The sequence below is a fragment of the Lontra canadensis genome, unplaced genomic scaffold, assembly GCF_010015895.1.
Source record: "Lontra canadensis isolate GAN:19392208 unplaced genomic scaffold, GSC_riverotter_1.0 scaffold92, whole genome shotgun sequence".
Classification (NCBI taxonomy): Eukaryota; Metazoa; Chordata; class Mammalia; order Carnivora; family Mustelidae; genus Lontra; species Lontra canadensis.
Window position 1 is genome coordinate 7,233,904 of NW_022631086.1, and position 21,610 is coordinate 7,255,513.

The 21,610-nt window shown below is 49.2% G+C and overlaps 1 protein-coding gene across 7 annotated transcripts in view; it reads left to right on the forward strand.

Annotated features, from left to right (window-relative positions):
- The window catches only part of TULP4 (TUB like protein 4), a 223,243-nt gene extending 210,216 nt beyond the window's left edge, over positions 1 to 13,027 (forward strand). For all 7 annotated transcript variants that reach the window (XM_032836454.1, XM_032836460.1, XM_032836461.1 and 4 more), the window contains 5 exons: positions 1,097 to 1,241; positions 2,506 to 2,599; positions 5,605 to 5,748; positions 8,384 to 10,899; positions 12,594 to 13,027. In XM_032836454.1, the coding sequence (XP_032692345.1) occupies positions 1,097 to 1,241; positions 2,506 to 2,599; positions 5,605 to 5,748; positions 8,384 to 10,899; positions 12,594 to 12,710 (3,016 nt within the window). In that variant the 3' untranslated portion in view covers positions 12,711 to 13,027. The remainder of the gene's footprint in view (positions 1 to 1,096; positions 1,242 to 2,505; positions 2,600 to 5,604; positions 5,749 to 8,383; positions 10,900 to 12,593) is intronic.
- Positions 13,028 to 21,610: the final 8,583 nt, after the last annotated feature.

The following is a 21,610-nucleotide window of genomic DNA, read 5'->3' on the forward strand; positions in this document are numbered from 1 at the left end:
AACTTTCCTACACTTTTGTAGTGTTTCAGCTTTTCCCATTAATTAAGGGAGAACATTTAACATATAAGCAAACAAACTCCTCACCTGTAAATGTCCTTTTAAAGTTCCTGGATGTGGCGGTCTCTGGCGCTGGTCCTCGTTCCTTCTGTCTTTCCCTGTGTTGAATCAACCTGCATGCCGCAGCCGGACTAACTGTCCTCACACAGAGTTTTCACAAGCTCAGTCCCCGTGTCCCTCAAACTTTGGGAGCCCCCGCTATCATAGCAAGCTCTCAAGCAACACTCATGAGGCTCAGTGCTTTTCTCTCGTTGACTGCCATTGACCTTAACATACTCATTTTTATAGCACTCTCTGTGGGGTAGACTGGCATTAATACACGTGTCCCTGGGTGACAAACAGAACTGAAGACCAGAGATAGAATGTAGGATCAAAAGGCAGCAGGGAAAAGTAGACGCACAGATTTGATTTAAAATATGACAGCTGGTGAAAGGCTAGGTAAGTCTGTCGAAATCCTAACATTGTAGTAGGAATTATAAAATCGTTGTGGTCTTACGGTGAAAAATGGCTCTTCCCACTTGGTAGTTTCCCACATGCAAGGCATGTGGATGTTTCTAAACTTAATTATTAGGCAGTAGAAAGTCAACTACATTTAATTCTCTGAGGTTCCTTACAAATGAATCACTTGGTCTAATCTCACCGTAAATTTTTTTAAGATTTATTTATTTGAGAAAGAAAAATAATGACAGAGAGCACAAGCAGAGAGAAGGGGAAGCAGGCTCTCCGCTGAGCAGGGAGCCCTATGTGGGGCTTGATCTCAGGACCCTGAGATCATGACTTGAGCTGAAGGCAGCTGCTTAACCCACTGAGCCACCCAGGCACTCCCTAATCTCACCATATTTTCAAATACATATTACTTGATATGCAATTCTGTTCTTCACATTCACGAAGCAAAAGCAGGTGAGAGAGGCTCGGATAAAGGGAAGTGGGCCCTGGAACATGGCACCCATGATGGCCACCAGAGCACAGAGGAGAGGGCCATGGCAGTGGGCGCCTCCCCGACCTGTGGGGACTGACCCTCCTGGCCTTGTCTCCACAGGATCAACATTGAGGCCCGGAAGTCTCCCAAGCTGTCCCGAGCTGCTCAGGAGATGTCCAGGTCTCCCCGGTTGCCGATGCGCAAGCCCTCCATTGGCTCGCCCAGCCTGACACGAAGAGAGTTTCCCTTTGAAGACATCACTCAGGTAGCACCTGGGCTCCAGGGCGGTTCCGTGTGTCTGATGCTCGCCTGCCCTTCTTGCCGTCCTCAGTGTGTGCCTGATGGGGGCTGAGCCCTCGGCACAGGCACTCGTCACACCTGCACTCACCACCCCAGTCTCCGTGCCTGTCACTGCCATTCCAGACAGGGGGCATAGAGAACCAGAGCCCTGTTTGCCTTCCTTACCTCCCCTGCCCTCAGGCAGTCCCCAGTACCTTCACGTCCCCCAGGACCTCCTTCCCACCTCAGACACCCCTCTGTTGCCATGTGAGTCTTTTCACAGATAGCTCTGGTTGAGACCTAGCCACACTCCTCCCCTCTGCTCCCTCAAGCCACGTCTGACCCTTCGGTGACTCTTGGTGTCCACAGGAGCCAGTCCCTGCTGGCGGCCCCCTCATCTCGTGCTGTCTATCCCTCCTTCCTGGTTCCCCTCGATGCCCTCCAGGTGCCACAGCCTCACTGTTGGCTGGCTGCCTTCTGCGTTTGTGCCTTCGATGTGCCTGGGTCACCAGGGTGCCCTGGCTCCCCCTTCTGTCTTCCCTTCTTGCTTCTGCCAGCACGCTTCCACACAGAACCGTCACGAAGGTGTCCGTCCGTGGCTCAGCTGCAGCAATCCCCAAGCACCTTATTGTACCTCCCTTACACCATTTCTCAGTGCCTTCCTTGTCTGCAAATAATTCTAAGCTTACATCCTGCACTGGGTTATCAGCCCTTTGAGGAGCTACAGTTTATTCATCTCTTTTATCACTCTTCGCACACATGTACACACGTGGTCGAAGCATACTGATCATTTTTTAAAAACTTTCTTAGTTGAATGAGGAAACAGATAATTGGCTGGTTTGTGGACATTTACTGGTTTCAGTGCAACTGGTATTTCTAGGACAAATGGACTCAGAGCTGGGTATACCCTCTCTAGTTCAGTGACTGGAGGAAAAGAAAAGGTGAAGAAAAATGTGCCCAGAGCACCCTTGTGGACTTTTTAACCTGCGCACGCGTGGACACACTGGGACACATCCCCTCACTCCCCACCTGCGACTCTCAGCTCCGTGAGCCACCGCTCAGAAACACGTGCCTGACATGTTCTCATTAGCTTCTGGTCTTAAAAAGGGTAGAATGATAATGAATATTTCCAGCAGTGCCCACCTGTGACTTTCTAAGCAAAAATGTTAACATTCTTAGTTCCTAAGTCATCAATAGAAAATATGAAAACAGATTGTGATTTTTTTTTCCTTTCCCCCCTCTTCCTACAGCACAACTATCTTGCTCAGGTCACGTCTAATATCTGGGGAACCAAGTTTAAGATTGTGGGCTTGGCTGCTTTCCTGCCAACCAACCTCGGTGCAGGTAAAAACCATGTCCTCTTCTCTTCCCGTTCTGTCAGTTGAAACTGAAACTAAAAAGACCATTCAAATGAGTTCTTATCACACCAAAACATTAGCATGTACTTTATTCACCTTCAAACTTTGCCACTACCCACTGTGATTTCGCAAAAATTAGAATTATTACTCAATTGCTTTTTGCCAGCCGTGCTTTCATTTTTTTTGTGTAATCCTGACTTATGAAAAGACAGAACCAGCTGCAGTCTCTAACAGAGTTTTGATAGGGTTCTGGTTATCTGATTTCTGGCCTTTCGTTATGGGCAGGTTTAGGTACCAGTATCTTTAGGTTCTCGAGTCAGAAGACAGTTGAGGTTCAGAAGGCATTAAAGACCATAAGGAGCTGACTGTTAATACAGTTCTGTGTGGTAAACCCTTAGAGATGGCACCTGGAAGTCCCAGATAAGTACCCTCTCCGTGAGAAGTTTGAGACACTGAGGAAAACAAAAGTAAGGAAGTAAAAGCTGGGCTAGAACCTGACATTTGCGTTCTTTCTGTACTCTTGCTCGAATGAGTAGTACTAATGTGTCATGTTTACTTGGGGACAGCGAAGGAATGAAATGACAGAAGGTCCTTTTCAAAGCAGCTTCATGCCAGTAGGCACATCCCTGGGTGGGCTGTGGACACATGCTGTCCCCCGCCCAGCCTTGCTAGATTGCCTCATCATTTGGTATGCACAGCTCTCTCTGGAAGGCCAGGCTTGCCAATGGATGGTGGTCCCATCTTTTTTTTTCTTTTTTTTTAAGATTTTATTTATTTATTTGACAGAGATCACAAGTAGGCGGAGAGGCAGGCAGAGTCGGCAGAGAGCCTGATGTGGGGCTCGATCCTAGGACCCTTAGACCATGACCTGAGCCGAAGGCAGAGGCTTTAACCCACTGAGCCACCCAGGCGCCCCTGGTGGTCCCATCTTGAATGGCTCTGCGTAACCTACTGCTAAAAATGGTTTTTGAAAAATTATGAATCTGCCTATTGGGGTTGTTTCAGACACAGATCCTTTCAATTAAATAATTTTTGCAAAGCAGGTGTTAAAAAGAGCTGTGCCGTGTATGCATGTTAAGGGACTAAATTGTGCTGCATGCGGATTTTTCCTTTTGAGGTTTCTCAGCTCAAAGAAAAAGAGGAATAAAAGTAAAACATAAAACTGACTTAGAAAATAACAATAGGCTGTTCCTGCACATAATGCCAAGAAAGGAAAGGCTCTGATGACCACGGAAGCGTGTTCTTCAGTAACGCAGCCGTGCCCCACTGGTGCACACGGGGATGCTCGGCACCACAGTGTGAGTGTCCTGTTGCCCCCATCCATGAGCTGGGAACTGAGCCATCTGCCTACCGTACGTACACACTGAAAAGAGGAATGGAGTCTTAGTGCATCTTTCCCTTCTGGATGTTGAATAGATCCACACATAAGTCAAGGACCTTGAGACGGGAGAACTTGTAAGTGCCCTCACTGTACACGGTGTTCCAGTGTGAGGAACTCAAGTGCTCAGGATTAAACTTTCTGTAGGACTGCAGTGAAATCACTGTCCTGATCACATACCATTTTAAAAAGAGCATTTTAGCTATTACTATTCATTTGTCAAGCTAAGCAAATTTTCCACTTGATTCTGTCTCTTGGATTCTAGAAGATGTGTAAGTTACATGTGGCACCCTCTTAAATAATCTTTGGCACTCTAATGTCAAAATGTAGAGTACTGTTGGATATATTTTATATTGGATAATTTGTTTGCTTCAGTTAGAATTATCTGGCCTGTGAAATTTTATTTCTGATTTTTTGCTTTCTCAATTTAAAAAATATAGAATAAATTTCAAATTCAAAAGATTTGAAGTGGTATTCAGTAAAACTCCATCTCGTCTTTATCTCCGGCCACTTAATCTTTCCCCCCTTGGAAGCAACTTTTTATTTTTAATCCCTCCTGAGATTTTACAATTTTATTTCTTTTATCTCTAAACAACGAAGAATAGCCCTTTACTGCATTAATTTTTAAGCTGTAGAGAATCGTCCAGAATTTTTAAGCCAAAATTCATATTGTCTTCTGTGGGTGAGAGAGACGAACACACGAATAAGGCCTGTGTCTTATTGGAAAAGTCGTCCTAGCCCACAGCAGCGCAAGCATCAGCCTCACAGAGGCCTTTCATCAGTGAGGTCCTGCTGGGCGGCAGGGGTGTGAGCCAGTCAGCCACCGGGTGCTGGCGGGCAGCTATGGGGACGGAGCTGGGTCTAACAAAAATGAGAATCACAGTAATAATTCAAGAACTTGTACTTACCTCACAGGAAAGAGCATTAAACATAAAGGAAAGTTGATCCCGACTTTAACCTACTGTGAAACCTAAATTCATTGTTTTTAACCAATTTCACCTCTAAATATTTGAGGCATTGTCCTAAATGTCCCTGTTGATTGAATAAAACCTTAGCATGTAAAGAAACAGTGTGGAAGTTCACTAAATCTCTGTCCTGATCATGAGGTTGAAGTTGAAAGTCAGGAAGAGGAGAATCCAGTCCTGAGTAAGGGGAGTGTTTAGTTCCAACCTGACCCATGTCGCCCCGTCTCCTGGGTTGCATGAGATCCCCCTGAGCTTGGCACTCTGCTTATCACAACTATTTTTATTAAATTAGAATTCTGATCTCAAGCGAGGCTTTAAAAAAATGTATTTCTCCTATCCCAGCTCATTCCAGAAAAGCATTTAAGTCTAGGTAATGCTTTTGACGTTTGAAATGTGGGGTTCCCTAGACAGATCACTTGGCAAAGTGACTGGGCTAGACAGAGGAGTTGTTCTTAGGGAATCCAAAGCGCGGCTGGGTGGCCAGTGGCGTGTGGGAGGGAGACGAAGGCCACTGTCGGACTCCCCCCTGCCTTCTGATGGCAGGGACGCCACGGCCCCATTTCTCTTCCTGTGACTCTGCCGGTGCTTGGCTGTCCTAGAGCATGTCTTTGTTAACAGCGCTTTCCTCCTTTCCCCCGACCCCCGCAGTAATCTATAAAACCAGCCTCCTGCATCTCCAGCCGCGGCAGATGACCATCTATCTCCCAGAGGTTCGGAAGATTTCTATGGACTATGTTAATTTGCCTGTCTTCAACCCGAATGTTTTCAGTGAGGATGAAGATGATTTACCAGGTGTGTTCTTAGGGGGTCGTGACGGGGGCAGAGCGCTAAGTAGTAGAGGATTACAGCATGTCCGTCCGTGCCCGCCGCCCTGGTTTGGAAGAGGTATAACTTCCTCAGTTGGTGGGTATGCTGAAGGTTGTACTGTCGCTGCTTTGGGGAGACGGGGAGCTACCAGAGCAAGGACGATGAGGGTGACCGTGACGCCTCATGTCCACAGAGCATTCTGCCATCTTGCTTCATCTTCACAGAGGTCCTCAGTCATGCGCGCAGTCAGAGAGGTTAACAGGACTGATGAGAGAGAGCTCCACACAATCAGAACTGAAACCGGCTCTCGGCCCTAGGCTAGCCCTCCTCCTGTCAGCCCCCGCTTAGAGAGCAGCGTCACTCCCCTGGTCCCGTGACTCCCGCAGAGCCCAGGGTCTCGAACGCGCCCCGTCTCCAGGACAGGAAGCCTTTACATGCAGACCTCTCTCTCCCGCTGTGCAGCGCACATCTCAGCGGACAGAAGCCTGGGCTCAGTTAAAGGTGAATTCTGGCACAAGCTTTTAAAATCCCAGTTTACAAGTTTTCAAATATCTATAGCACTTGAATTAAGTGTTTTCCAGGGGGTAGGGATCCTATTTTGATTAACAGAGTAGAATGATCTCTAGGTAATCTGCCAGTTATTTCCATGTAAGTGGTCTCAAAAACATCTACCTGTAATTTTATAAATATAAGGACTTCTCTACTTAGAACCAAGCAGGTTCTGAAAGTCTCTGGTTTTTGAGCCAGAGGAATCCTACACGGGCCACTGACTTCTGTATCTGGTGGGTCTGGAACAGAGGCCTGTGGTTCTTGCCGTGGAACAGGGAAGGACACGCAGCCCAGCTCAGGCTCTGAACTTGGGGGGTTGTTTATCTTCTCTTAGCCCAGTTGTTTACTTTTTTCACAGGTTTTTACCTGTAAAATTATTTGTACTTCTGGAGAGGAGCCGTCTTTGGTTTTCCCATGGTTGTAGCTCTCCTACAGGGGCAGCAGGCGTTCTAGACCGTCCAAGTCCTAATGGGCACGGTTTTGCGGCCCCATCAATCTGCGGTTCGGTGAAGCCTCACACACGTGAGCCTCGCATACAGCACGTCCCCTGCCGTTTCAGAATCTGGAGCAGCACCGGACACACCTTCTGAATAACGGAACTAGACTCGTGCCGCTCCCCAGTGCTCCGCCCTCGCCTGCTGCTGTTCCCGTCTGGGCTTCCCAGTCGGGGCAGCATTTTCTCTCAGGCCTCGCACTTAATGCTGACGACGGAGAGACTCTTCTTTGTATCAGGGAAGAGCCCGGCGCTCAGTGCTCCGTGCAGATGAGTGAACATCTGGAGGAGGGTCTGAATAGGATTAATAAAAAATGAGACGGACCCAGGCTCATGCAGCCAGGAGATAGTTGTATCTCACTAGTGGGCCCCAGGGAAGGGGGAATCTGACGGAACCAAGGGTGGGCTTAGCTTTTTTTTTTTTTTCTTTTTAAGATTTATTTATCTATTAGAGAAAACGTGAGTAGGGAGCAGCAGGCAGAGGGAGGGGGGGAAGCAGGCTCCACACTGAGCAGGGAGCCCAATGTGGGGCTCAATCCCAGGACCTCGAGATCCATCACCTGAGCTGAAGGCAGACGCTTAACCAGCTGAGCCACCCCGGTGCCCCCGGCTTAGCTTTCGATGAGCTAGCTGCCCTCATTCTGTAGCTATGGTAAAAGGTCAGACAGCCTTTACAGTTGGCTAGTCAAATCCTGCTTGCTGCGCATACACTAGTTGCCATGTAGCACTTAAAGGCCCAAATAAGGAAACTTGCCAGTGCCTGATGATACTTTAAGCAGGGCAGTCTAAACGGTGGTTCTGAGCCCCTGCCTGTGGTCTGCAGGGCATCGCTCAAATTCGTGCTTTGTTAAGTTCCCTCTCTGTACAGATAGACTATAGTTACAGGATTTTACAGAGGGGGGCTGTACCTTACACACTGTTAGAAATGCTGAACAGCACATAAATTAGGAAATGATCCTTCCCGAATAATGCTTATTTGCTAGAAGATTCTTTTTTTTTTTTTTTTTTGGTATCTCTACTGCCTTTTACATGGTTCTATTTACAGAAACTTAACTTGTGTACAAATTTCACATGTACATCTGCTGCTTAACACTTCCCATATTAACCAGTCTGTAATTGTGGGTAAACCTACCCCGGACCCTAGGCATTATGAGTGCCCCGTGGAGTGTCATGCTACATATCATAATTCTCTTCTTGCATAAAAGAGTGGGCCATTTTATGAATTCATGAGTAAAAAGCATCTTTTTAAACAGTTAAGTATTAAAAAATAAAAATAAATAAAATTTTTAAAAAACAGGTAAGTATGTGCCCTGGTACCATTTAGGTACCAAGTTCAGAAGGTTCAAAAGTATATTCATTGGAAATCTTTGCCTGTGTCCTTCCAGAAACCTTAGAGAAAGTCTGTAGAACTTGTGTGAAAGGTCGAGCTTTTCCCCAAGCAAACTTCTCTCCCTCCGTAGCAATTGCATTTTGTATGCAGAAGGACTGGATGAGTTGATTAGTTGTTGTGTTACTTATTCTGATCCAGTTTCACAGCACTGTTTTGGAAGCATTTCATTTTTTCCCTTTTCCTTCCAGTGACAGGAGCATCTGGTGTGCCTGAGAACAACCCCCCGTGCACGGTGAACATCCCCATTGCGCCCATTCACAGCTCGGCACAGGCGATGTCCCCTACTCAGAGCATAGGCTTGGTGCAGTCCCTGCTGGCCAATCAGAATGTGCAGCTGGACGTCCTGACCAATCAGACCACGGCAGTGGGGACATCTGAGCACGGAAGTGACAGTGCCACCCAGTACCCCGTCTCCAACCGCTACTCCAGCCCCGGACAGGTGATCTTCGGAGGTGTGGAGATGGGCCGCATCGTCCCCAGCCCTGCTCAGCTGTCCCTGCCGCCGCCCACCCAGGGAGCCATCCAGCTGTCGGTGGACCATGGAGACCGAGATCATGACCACCTACAGAAGTCCGCCAAGGCCCTGCGGCCAGTGGCGCAGCTGGCCGCGGAAGGGGACGCAGTGGTGTTCAGTGCCCCACAGGAGGTCCAGGTGGCGAAGATGAACCCACCACCCCCCTACCCCGGAACCATCCCCGCAGCCCCCACTACCGCAGCACCGCCGCCCCCGCTGCCGCCCCCGCAACCTCCGGTGGATACGTGCCTGAAGAAGGGCGACTTCTCCCTGTACCCCACAGCGGCCCATTACCAGACGCCCCTGGGCTACGAGAGGATCACCACCTTCGACAGCAGCGGCAACGTGGAGGAGGTGTGCCGGCCGCGAACGCGGATGCTCTGCTCCCAGAACACCTACACCCTCCCAGGCCCGGGCAGCTCGGCCACCCTGAGGCTCACCGCCACGGAGAAGAAGGTCCCCCAGCCCTGCACCAGTGCGACCCTGAACCGCCTGACGGTCCCCCGCTACTCCATCCCAACCGGAGACCCACCCCCATACCCCGAAATCGCCGGCCCGCTGGTGCCCGGCCGGGGCGCTGCCCAGAGGCCCGACAGTCTCATCCACGCCACGCTGCGCAGGAACAACCGCGAGGTGGCGCTCAAGGCGGCGCAGCCGGCCGAGCCCCCGAGGGCCCCACCGCAGCACCCGCCCAAGCCCAAGGGCGCCGTGCAGTTCCCATCGCGGCCCCCGCCGGCCCTGTATACCTGCAGCCAGTGCAGCGGCGGGGGTGCTGCTGGGCGGCCCGAGCCGGGCGCCGGGGGTGCAGGGGGCGCACAGCCGGGATCAGGCCTGGCGCACGCTGCCAGCACCTCCCCGCTGACCTCCCAGTCGTCCTACAGCCTCCTGAGCCCGCCAGATGGGGCCCGCGACCGCGCCGACTATGTTAACTCGGCCTTCACTGAGGACGAGGCGCTGGCCCAGCACTGTCAGGTGGAGAAGCCCCTGAGGCACCCCGCGCTGCCCGAAGCTGCTGTGGCCGGAAAACGGCCACCACCTTACCAGTGGGACCCTGTGCTGGGGGAGGACATTTGGGTTCCTCAGGAAAGGACAGCACAGACTGCAGTGCCCAATCCCCTGAAACTGCCCCCCCTTATTGTAGGTCAGAGCCAGCACCTGGATGTGTCCCGCGTGCCCTTTGTCTCCCCCAAGTCTCCCGCCAGTCCTACTGCCACTTTCCACACAGGCTACGGGATGGGAATGCCGTATCCAGGAAGCTATAACACACCCCCTTTGCCGGGAGTGCAGGCTCCCTGCTCCCCAAAAGATGCCCTGTGCCCCACGCCGTTCGCACCACAGGAGTCGGCAGTGGTTCTGCAGCCCACCTACCCACCCAGCCTCTCCTACTGCGCCCTGCCCCCCATGTATCCGGGAAGCAGCACCTGCTCGAGTTTACAGCTGCCGCCTATCGCCTTGCACCCCTGGAGTTCCTATAGCCCTTGCCCGCCCGTGCAAAACCCCCAGGGCGCTCTGCCCCCCAAGGCACACCTGGTGATAGAGAAGCCCCTCGTGTCGCCACCGCCCACTGACCTCCAAAGCCACTTGGGTACCGAGGTGATGGTAGAGACCACAGACAACTTCCAAGAAGTCCTCTCCCTGACAGAAAGCCCGGTCCCCCAGCGGACAGAGAAATTCGGGAAGAAGAACCGGAAGCGCCTGGACAGCCGAGCGGAGGAAGGAAACGTTCAGGCCATCACGGAGGGCAAAGTGAAGAAGGAGGCGCGGACTCTGAGTGACTTTAATTCCCTGATCTCCAGCCCCCGCCTGGGGAGAGAGAAGAAGAAAGTGAAGAGTCAGAAAGACCAACTGAAGTCCAAGAAGTTGAACAAGACGAATGAGTTCCAGGACAGCTCGGAGAGCGAGCCCGAGCTGTTCATCAGCGGGGATGAGCTGATGAACCAGAGCCAGGGCAGCAAGAAGGGCTGGAAAAGCAAGCGGAGCCTGAGGACGGCCAGCGAGCTGGAGGAGTTCAAGTGCCGGAAAGCCAGCGAGAAGGAGGACGGGCGGCTGGGCAGCCAGGGCTTCGTGTATGTCATGGCCAACAAGCAGCCTCTGTGGAACGAAGCCACCCAGGTGTACCAGCTGGACTTCGGGGGACGGGTGACCCAGGAGTCGGCCAAGAACTTCCAGATCGAGCTGGAGGGGCGGCAGGTAAGCAAGCATGCCTGGGGCCATGGCAGGGACCGCTGCATTCTGGTCTTGAGCAGTCGGGTGGGGCGCGGGGCTGAAAACCTGCTGAAGGATGGCCCTGCTTCCGCCTGCAGGAGCCCCTGGAGAAATGCAGAACACAACGGTGGCTCTCAAGTGGGGCCGATCGTGGTTGTACTTTACGGGGTGCCGTTGCTGGCTTTTTTTTTTTTTTTTTTTTACTTATTGTCAAAGCAGCACATGTACTGATTTTTCAAAGTCAGATGATTCTGTGAGATCCAGGAGGAAAACTAGCGGGCCCCTCCCTGCCCAGCACGCGGGCCCCCTCCCAAACTCCATTCTCCTCCGGGACACACGTTCTTCCAGCTCCATTGCTTCTGGTCGTTGACAACGTGTTCCCACTTCTGTGTATTGATTTTTCAGTTTTTCACATCATGTATCGACTTGTCCCTGAGGGGTAGGAGGGTTGGTTCGGATCGCCCCACTGCCATGTCCGCACACAGGAACTTCCCCTGTTCTTACTCAACGTCCTCAGTGGGGGTCATTATGCCCGCGTACGTGATTTACAGCTGAGCCACAGATGACGGCTTAATTATATTTCCTTTTTCCTGTACAGTTTTTCTTTCCCTAGACATAATAATTAGCCAATGTGGGTTTGCCTCTTCCAGTGTATTTATGACTGAGTCCTTCCCTGATTCTCTGGCGTAAGGTACATGACACACGGGGTGACTTGTCACTGGCTCCTGCCGCAGCCCGAAACGGTAGCTCTCACGGTGCCGTGTCACTGTCGTTCTGCGTGCACATCTTACCATCCTGGGAATTGCTGTCACCCTGCATGTTTAAATCTCATGTTCATTAATTCACTCAACAAATATTTAGTGAGCATCTGCCTGGCAGTCCTCTGTGCCAGGAGTCAGCAGTTGGTGGCCCACAGACCAGTCCATCCCGCTGCCCTTTTTTATAAAGTTTTATTGGAATGCAGCCGTGGGCGTCTGCTGAACATTGGCTGAGGCTGTTTTCGTCCTGCGGCGGGGTTAGAGCTGTGGCAAAGACCCTGTGACCCATAAAGCCTAAAACCCTCATCATCAGCCCTTCACAGAGAGCTTGCCGGGCTTGCTCCAGGCACTGAAGCTAGAGCCGTGGGGAAAACAGGGAAAGTCCCTGTGCTCCTGGAGTGGAGCAGCAATGGAAGAAAGAGCATGAACACACACGGATGCATGTTGTGCAGGGATAGGATGCGGGCCAGTAAGCACTGAAAGGACAAAGGAAAGGGAGCTTAGGAGAGGAGCACCAGGGGAGGGAGGTGACTGTGTTTTTTATCCCTCTCTGAGCAGTGACATTCCACCGTGAGGATTGATGTGTCTCTTAACCCTTTACTAGCCTATAGATTCTTCAACTTGTCCGTTCTCCTTTCTGCTTCCTTGGTGAGGAAACCGCTTTATTTGAGCTGCGGAGCTTTCCACGCTCCGAATTTTTCTCGTTATCTTCCCACTTGCACGTTTGACATGTTCCCTCGCCCGCTTTCTTTCTGACAAACTCGCGGTGAGATGGAGAAGCTTGGTCAGAGTCTTTCCGGTCGGCACACCGGCCTCCCGGATTGGCCGTCCCCTTCCCTCGGGAGCCGTGTGGATGTGGTTGTTTCCCACCTCATGCTCTCTTCATGTCTCTGCTTCTCTGCCTGCTCCACCCGACTCCAGGTGATGCAGTTTGGAAGGATTGACGGCAACGCATACATTCTGGACTTCCAGTACCCCTTCTCGGCTGTGCAGGCCTTTGCCGTGGCCCTGGCCAACGTGACTCAGCGCCTGAAGTGAGGACACTGGTGTGGGGCGGACGGAGAGGCCTCCTCGCGGCGCCACTCGCTCGAGATGTCGCCGGGGGCCCCGGAGTCTGGGACCAGAAGACAAGAGCAAAACTGGAAGAATCTGTCAGGCCCAGGAGAAGGGACTGACCTTTAATTGTTGTCATTTGTTTGGCCTTTTATAATCCTTTATTGTTTCTCTTTCTTCTTTCTTTTCAAACAAAAAGAATACGGGAAGAATGGGATTTGCAAGCAGAGGGTGTGAGGCACCTGGTGTTCCTTTAGGAAACACAGTTGCTGTGGGGATGTCCTGCTGCGTCTGCTTCTGTCCGCGCCAGGATGGGGGGGCCCCGGGAGGAAGGGACACCGCCCGCCCGCAGATCTCCGTGCTCCACGCGTCTCGCTCTGTGACGCCTTCGTACCATAACCACTCGTGTGGAAACAAAACGCTTTGTAAAAAGAACCAAAAGTCCTGAGGGTCCAGGTTCTTGGAGGGGGCGTTGAATCCACACCCGTCCTGTTACTTCCCCAGGGGCGACTTGGTGGCGGTAGGGTTTACGGAGGCCGCGCTGTGGGGCTCCCAGGAGTGGGCTGCGCGGCGCTGCCCTTCGCAGGGGTAAGCGCGGAGGGGGCGTCCGCGAGGGGCCCAGCCAGCGGGACCCGGAATGGTACACGGGCTCGGCTCCTCTCGGAGGCTGTTCCCACCAGAGCCCCCACCCGTTTCATCTTAGAACATGGCAGAATCCCACCGGTTCAGGGAGGCTTGTCTTTCGGAGAAGGGAGGGACAAAACAGATCAGTCCTGGCGTGTCGTGGGGTGGCCGCCTGGCCGCCTAGCCTTGGGCGACCACTAGGTACTCACCTGCTGAAAAGCCACCTTTGCCGCCTCCGCCCCTCTGTTGTTTAGTCTGGAAAGCGTGGCCGAAGACGTTCTCCTTCCCGCTAGATAAGCTGCCGCACCTTCTCTTTCCGGAGATGCTGACATTGGTCTGAAAGCGCGCCTTTCTTCTCAGCCACGTTAAAACCCAGTTGACTAGAGATGTTTCCTGATAGGTTAGAAATGTAACAAAACCGTAGGCATTTGCCAGGGTGTTAAAAGAGGTATAGTTATCTCTTTGAAACAAGTCCCACAATTGTACTGGGAGGGAAAAAAAAAGTTCTTTATTAATTGTATAGACTGTTTACTGAGGAGATGAACCACTGGGAACACATTATTAAAATTATAGTCCTTAAGACAGCTGGTTAATTACAAAAAAGAAAAAAGAAAGAAAAATCCAAGATGATCTTTTCCCTCCGCCTCCTCCTTAGGGGACACCGCGGGCAGCACTGAGCCCCGGTAACAAACCCGATTCATGGTTGTCAGTTACTCAAACATGTGATGTCTTTAGGGCAGGAGCATGGGACTGTCTACTGGCAGGGAGTCCTCCGTTTGGATTTTGTTTGGAGCAGACAAATGAGAGACACTGTAGAGAAGTCTTTTGAAAGTATGTATTTTTACATTCCTTCTTTTGGTTTAAAAACTAGAAAAGAAACCAGCCCATTCCTTCCCCACAGCAAGACAGCATCACTCACCATTCTCTCCAAACCCTGAAGAAACACAGATGAGGACAGCTGCCACCTAACATCCGAGTTTTCCATCTTGTATTTTAAAATATTGAACCTGATTTTTTGTGGGTCAATTCTTTGAGAAAGAATTTAGCAGTGTATTCAGAATTATATAATTCTTTTATAGGAGTTTCTGTAGCTTGGTAAGATGTTTCAATGCTTATTATTAGTTGTGCAATAATGGTTATGACCTATTTCTAAAATAATTTAAATGCAGTTCCCCTGTTTTGTTGTCCAAGAGATTATTTATCTTGCTTTAATAGTGTTCTTAGGAATTCTTTTGTTACTATGTACTGGTGAGTTATGCCCATTTTATTTATTTAGAAAAATAGTGTGTTTGTAACGAGTTATTTGGTAGCAGCGTATTTTGCTGCGAGAAATAAAGAGGATATGATAGAAGGTTTTTTCTGCTGGACAATTTGTAACTTTTCTAATTGGGAAAAAAATCCTATTAATCCTTTAAAGGCATTTTTTTTTTTGCATTCTTTGGTATTGATTATATACAGAAGAGTCGATTTCTTTGAGACAACACATCCTAAAATAATAGTGCCCCCTCTTTTGAACATTTTATTTTTAGTTAAAAATAAAAGGTGCTATGAAATGTAAAGAGGAATGAAAGCAGCAAAGGAAGACACTATTGTCAGTAAGTGTCTGCTTTCCAGATTCTCAGATTGGTTCTTAAGATACAGAGACCATGAAAAAATACATTTTAGAGTTTTTCTTATTGCTAAGAGTAGGTAGAGGGGGAAATCCTTGGCATAAAAACTGCAGATATATTTGTGAAAAGAAAGTATTTGTAGCAAATAATTCAACTTTCTAAATTCTGAGCTCATTCCCCAAAAGGCCTCTTCCGCACGTGGAGACAGAGGCCTGGTCCTGGAGGTCTGCATACCCGAGGGCAGCGGTTGCCCAGCCCTGTGCTCTGGCCCAAAGGAGGGAAACAGGCCCACACACCTCATACTTCCATGGGTCTGCGCACTCGTGATGTAGTATCTTTCAAGTTGATGGCGATGGCTTCACTTACTTTAAAAAGTCATTTTTATTCAGTCTCGATGTATTAAATACTACTAAAGTGCTTTAAACAGCAGAATTCTACATACTTCATATTTATTAATAGCAACTTATGAATATTGAGATACCTCATTGAATCTCTAAATTTAAAACCATCAGCCCCATCAACTACTTAAAGAATCCTTGCCTTTTTGAAGGAAGCAGTGTATTAACAAACATAAAAACCAATTTTAAGTTTGTTTCCACTCTAACCTCATCAAACCAAAGGTGCAGATTTGCGGACAGCATATCCACTGAGTGGATAGCCTAAGAGAAACCGATGCCACGGAAGCAGGAAAACGCCAAGGCTCTGACGGCCGCGGAAGTCAGGATTTTGCAGGTTAGTCTTTTTCCCGTGTCCATCGCTCCCCGGTGGAGTGTCCTGTGAGGACGGGCAAAAACCTGTACGTTCATCTTGTAATTCTCTTGAACCTGGGGTCAAGCCACCAAGTTGGAGGGTGACCTCGGGCTTCCATTTGTCCATCTGTAACATGACAGGGACGACCTGGCCTGCACAAAATTCTCCATTCCTGTCCAGCTCTAACAGCCTGAGGTCTCAAAGTGGGACCGTCTCCTCATGCCACTGTACGAACTGGGAAGGTATGTTTCAAAATCATTGCCTTTATTTATAGAGAAGCATTGCTTTTCCAGCATTAACGAGCTCTCCCATGAATATGAACCTGTGCATTTAAAATAAGCCTTAGCAGGTTCACCTCTAGAAACAAATGCTTTTGGAATGGTGTTTGTTCTCCTAAAAATCACACAAAAGTACCGGTTTCAGTCAGGTAAGACACAGGAGACTCCACATGCGTGTGCCCTGCTCGGTGGACTCCCTGGAGAACAGCCCCTGAGTAAGTCCCCATTTACCCCCGCAAACTGTAGAGTGGGTTGAGAAAAGAACCAAGGAGTCTGTGCCCAGCAGGTGTGAATTCTTGAGTTACTTCTGCAGTGTTCGCTATCTGCAAGTTGAAAAGATTTTTTGAAAGGAACCCATCGTGTCCCTGTGTGGGCCATCTATCCCTTGGCCAGGTCAGTAGTTGTGAACGAAGTTAGTTGAGACAAAATATGTCAAAACTGTTCTTTGAGTTCCTGGGATTTCGTCATCGCACACAACTCAGATCTCGTCACCATCTGTGTATTCCCATCGCTGCGGCTGATGGAAACTCTGAAAAGTTGTGGCTAATTTTATTTTCATTTCTTTGGCTTTGTGCAATTTTCTTGTAACTTGTACCAATATTTCCCGTTTACAAGTTCTTTTAAAGGGGAGGGGGTAGGTTTCTAAGATCCTGTTGTTTGTTGTAGATAAATTTTTTTTCATGTTGTAGAGAAGCATGGGTTATGCGTTTGACTGAAAAAGGCACTGTATTATTTACCAAAGGGGTATTGTTTTCGCATTTGTTTATAAATGCATTATTTTGGTACTGTAAATTTGAACATAATTTCTGAGTTTATTACTACTGGCATTTTCTTTTTCTTTTCTTTTCTTTTTTTTTTTTTTAAACTGTAAGTGCACAGTTCAGGTGCACAGGTCCCTGACCAAACCAGACCACCAGCATGTTCTTAGCCAAACCTTGGGGATAGCACGCTGCTGTGTGCACCTCCGTCCCACCCGTGTTGCTTTGTTTCTCAATTCCAGCATCCTGCTTTGTTTGACTTTCCAAGCAAGATCTGCTGAGAGTCCCACTTGCACTCTAATGAGCTCACCCTTTATTTGGCTCTCTGCTGATGTACTTTGTATATTAGATTGTGTGGGGGGTATTCTAGAAGGCATTCATGGTTTGCATTCAAAATGACGTGGTTGGTCCAAATTATTTTCTGTCTTTATTATTGAGATGGATTAATCTCTTATTTTTTTTTTCTTGATGATTTGAAGTTGTAAAAGTTGTCCAGCTATTGCTTAATAAAATTTTCCAGATCAAAAAAAAAAATTACTTGTGTGCAGAATTCCGGAGTGGGTCTTGAGTCCTCTGAGAATGTGTCCCGATCTGCACTGGCATGGCCTGCCACCCTCCCATCTGTGTCTTCAGTCCCTGGGTTACTGCCAGCGCACTACCTGGACACCCTGGGATCCTTACCATCGTTCTGTTTTTGAGAGGTCAGAGGTTGTGCTGTCTTTCTGATGAGTTCTTTGTCTTGTTTTCCTAAGAGGACCCAATTCAGGATGCATCTGCCCTCACACCTACAAGATCAGAGATGTTAGATAACCTGACACCTTCTTTGTTACTTCATAGGAAACAGTAAAACCAGATTTTGAGCAACCCCGCTCTCAGTTCTAATTTGTAACTGTTAATTGTTGTTTTTACTGATGAGTCTTAGTGCACTTCCTTGCTCTGCCCTGGAGTTCCCTCTGACCTCTCTGATCGTATGACCTCTGGCCATAGGGCGCTCGTGCACCTTTGTGTGCAAGGGTTCCCGTGCACATTTCCGCAGCTCCCCTTTGGGTTTTTTCAGAGATAGAAGTAGATGCAATTGCCCAGGCTTTAGGAGACAACCAAAACCATGGTCAACTCCTATGCATGAAGTTTTAAAATAGTCACAGGACTATAAATTTGCGATTTACATAGCAGGAGTCCTACAATGGTAATGAACTATCTAAAGAACTATCTAAGAACCAAAATAGTTTTCATTGTATTATGAAAGTTTGTGAGCTTCAAATTAATACTCATTCTGCCTTCATTACTTAACCCAAGTAGCAGGGAGACCTGATTAAAAATGAACTCCCTCTTTCCCTCCCCTCACAAAAACAAGGGACCCAAACCCTGACAGCCAGGCTGTACCTGGGTCAGTGCTAAGGACACACATGTAAGACTGCCTTCTCCAGCAGCCCCGTGTCACCTTTGGGGCCATTCAGTGTGAATCAATGTCTCCAGAGTGATTGACTTTTAAAGCTCTGGTAAGAAAATGTAGTAAATCCCTTCAACTTATTTTGGAAAGTATACATTCTATGTTTATCCCCGCATTCAGTGTCCTGTTCCTGGCACCATTAAAAGAACGGGGATCTTAAAAGATCTCGAAAGAGGGGATCGGCTTAGCTCTCCTACCTGAGCCCCAAAAACTCATTGCAGAGAAAGGACTGCCTCCTGGAGATGGCATCCCACTGTTCCAAGAACACACAGCTAAGTCCCTAAATTCCATTACGAAGTGGATGTCTTCTGCTTTCCTTTCAGAAGAAAGTAGAAACGTTCAAGACCTGAAATGACTTCTGGATTCCATAGACAAAAATCAATTATGAAATAGAATCCAAGATTTCTGGGTCACATTAATGAACAGACCTAGTTTATGCTCAGCTTCCACTCTTGTATTTTGTGCTAATTTGCCTATGATGAGCTGTGAGCTACCAACACTAAGTCTTCTGCAAAAGCAGGCAGCTCAGGAGGCTGCCCTCACCCATCAGGCCGTGAGCTCATCCTCCCAGCAGCCAGGAGGGAAAGCTCTTTTCTGAGCTGTCAGTGTTGCACATGTAGCTCTAGGCTCTCACCACTCACGGGGCGGGTTGGGGGTGGGGGTTGTCACAAAGAAGCAGGTCTGTGTGGATTTGTTCCTCTGCTATCTTGGAAACATTCTGCTCAATGCACTAAAGGATATGAAACCACCATCCATGTGAAGAACAGGGTCGTTTCATATGAAGTTCCTGTTAGATTGATAGCTTCGAATAATAGAGGGTGCTCCGGGGTCAAAGCAGGACTCATCCCTTCTGTTTCCTCTTTCTGGATCTCCCGCTTTTCCATCACCTCACTCTGGCAGGAATCGGTTCTCTGTGCTTTATGGGGCGTCCAGGCCACCCCCATCGACTCACGAGAGCCATCAGTGCCGTTTCAAAACGTATTCCCAACTTAACGAATCTGTTAAACTTCGGCCACTTAGGGTGCTGTGCAAATACTTCGAGAAACACTTCCTGCCATAGGAAATACATTCTTTTCCCCAAAGGGATGGAATCAGCATTTCAGATGTCCCATTTGCCGCTTGGCTTCTGCCCTGTTCTAGACCGTTTCTGAGCACAGTGGCTGTGCAGTGTTTTCCGTGTGTGCGTGACCGCAGCTCTTCACCTCCAGACAGGATGGGGGGGAGCTTGGATCGTGAAGCCTGACCCCGTACAATATCTCAAACTGCTGCTGAGCTTGCCTTCTCAGTCGCGCCAGCCACTCCAACCACGAGGATGTGGAGAGAACCCCATACTTTCTCTTTCCACTTTTCTCCAAAATAGAGGATGGCCAGTGCTGACTCCATTTCCCACAGTGTGCAGGGAACCGAGGGTCACCGTGTCTCCTTTAGGTTTGGCCTCCAACTCATTCAAATGGTCTGTGGCTTCTCGTCTCTCACAAATTAACTCAGCGTCTTCGTCCTCCCCCGGTGTCATCGTGAGGGTCTTCTCTGAGCCACCTGTCAACGTCTTGTACCTCACCCAGTAGGGCTACAGTCCCTGTCATTAAAGGGAGAAATCCTTTCATCTCTGTTCTTTTCATGCCTGGTATCACGGAACCAGGACTCTGCCAATATTACGTTTTCTTCTGCCAGCAAAAAGGCTAGCAGCCCAGATGTCACGGTACTTGAGATGTGATCGTGTGACAGACTCCCGTAAGGAGAAGGATTGTCGTTGGGAACTCATTTCTTTCTGGGCTTGAGCCCTACAGGGTCCTCGGAGCCCTGCTTCCCTCGAGTACCTGTGAGACTACAATAGGATTGTGGTTTCTTACTGGTATGAGGTTTAACTTCTTCAAATCTTGAGAGAAGACGTTCCTCTGACAGGAAGAGTCCGTCTCCACCCATCCCACCGGAATGACCAACCCCGACCACGTCTTTACGTCCAGCAGCACGGAAGGCTTTCTGGCACCGCTTGGTTCATTTGCTGACCCTCGAGCCCAAGCCAGCTGAGAAGGGAATTTGTTCTAAAAGCTGCCCAGCAAAAAAAAATAAATAAATAAAAGTTGCCCAGCATTCAATTTACTGAGCTCTTGGGATCTCTGTCCCCTCTTAGGCCAGGTGGGGTTAGCCTGCCTTCTGTTTCATCAGCGACACCCCAGTGGGTCTCACTGCTGCTTCCAGGGCTTCCCACCCAGGGGATGAGATCAGAAACCCCTGTTTTTCAACCCCCACTTCCCGGCCGGTGCTGAGCTCCTGAGAGACTGAGGGGAACTGGGTGCAACAGACTTTGGAAGGGATCTTCTCCACAAACAAATTTCTCCACAAACCATTCCCGGACAGGACTGTCCCCAGGAAACCACTGGACCAGACCACATTCCAACAACCCGCTCAGTTCCCGGGCTGTGGCTCACTTGGTGGATTTTGCCTGCCAGTGGCCGGACCAGTGAAGGCAAAACTCCGCGGCCACCCTGCCTCCCCCGAGGGCAGAGATGGCAACACAGGGTGCTGGCGCCACTATCCCGACAACCTCCGGTCTGAGTATTGTAGTTTTCACGGTGCGGATCTCTCAAGACTGTGCTTGAAACATGCGATTCATCATTCTGGAATAAAGAACCAGTAAGCTTCTATTCAAAAAACAGAACTTCTAAAAACCAGCCGGATTGGCACAGGTGAGCGCATCTGTCCCAAGACACTTTTATAGGGAGTCTGGTACTTTGTTATGTTCTCGGTACGCTGTGGAGATACAGCTGAAAATAACTGAATCCGCTGAAGTCTTCTAGCTACACGGCACAACACCAGAACGCGTGGCTACACGTGTAGTGACGTGTAGTGACCCAGAATAAAGCAAAGGTAAAAACGACACCAGCAACCCAACTCCGTTTTAACAAGTTCTGCGAGCCACAGTGAGAAAGTACACCCTTGTGATGTCATAATTCCCTCTTCTTCAACCCTCTGTGGGTGGGTTTGGTCCCAGTTAAGAAGTGGGGAAATCCCAGGTAGAAAATGCTCAAAGCCAGGAAGGGTTGAAAGAGAGCCAGGAGCAAATCTCAGAAGCAGTCAAACCACAGCTCCTCTTGGAAAGTCCTCCTGTGAGCTTTATAGAGGACAGAACACACACTGAGTCGCAGTGAGTGGAAGCCAGTGTCTGGTGTGGAAACCTGCCCTTCCAGGCAAGCAGATGCCACTCCCGCCCAGGGCAGGGCTGCACATTGTCCAGGAAGGCTGCTTTCAGCAACCTTCATCCTTTGCGGTCCGTCTTCTGGGAGGGATATGGTGCTCCGAACACATTCTTGGCCACACCCCTGACCTGCATATCAGAGGTCATCAGAGAGGAAGCAAAGAGAAACTTGGTCAAAGTTAAAAGAAGAGAGGCCAACTCTCCAGTTAAGCTGACTTT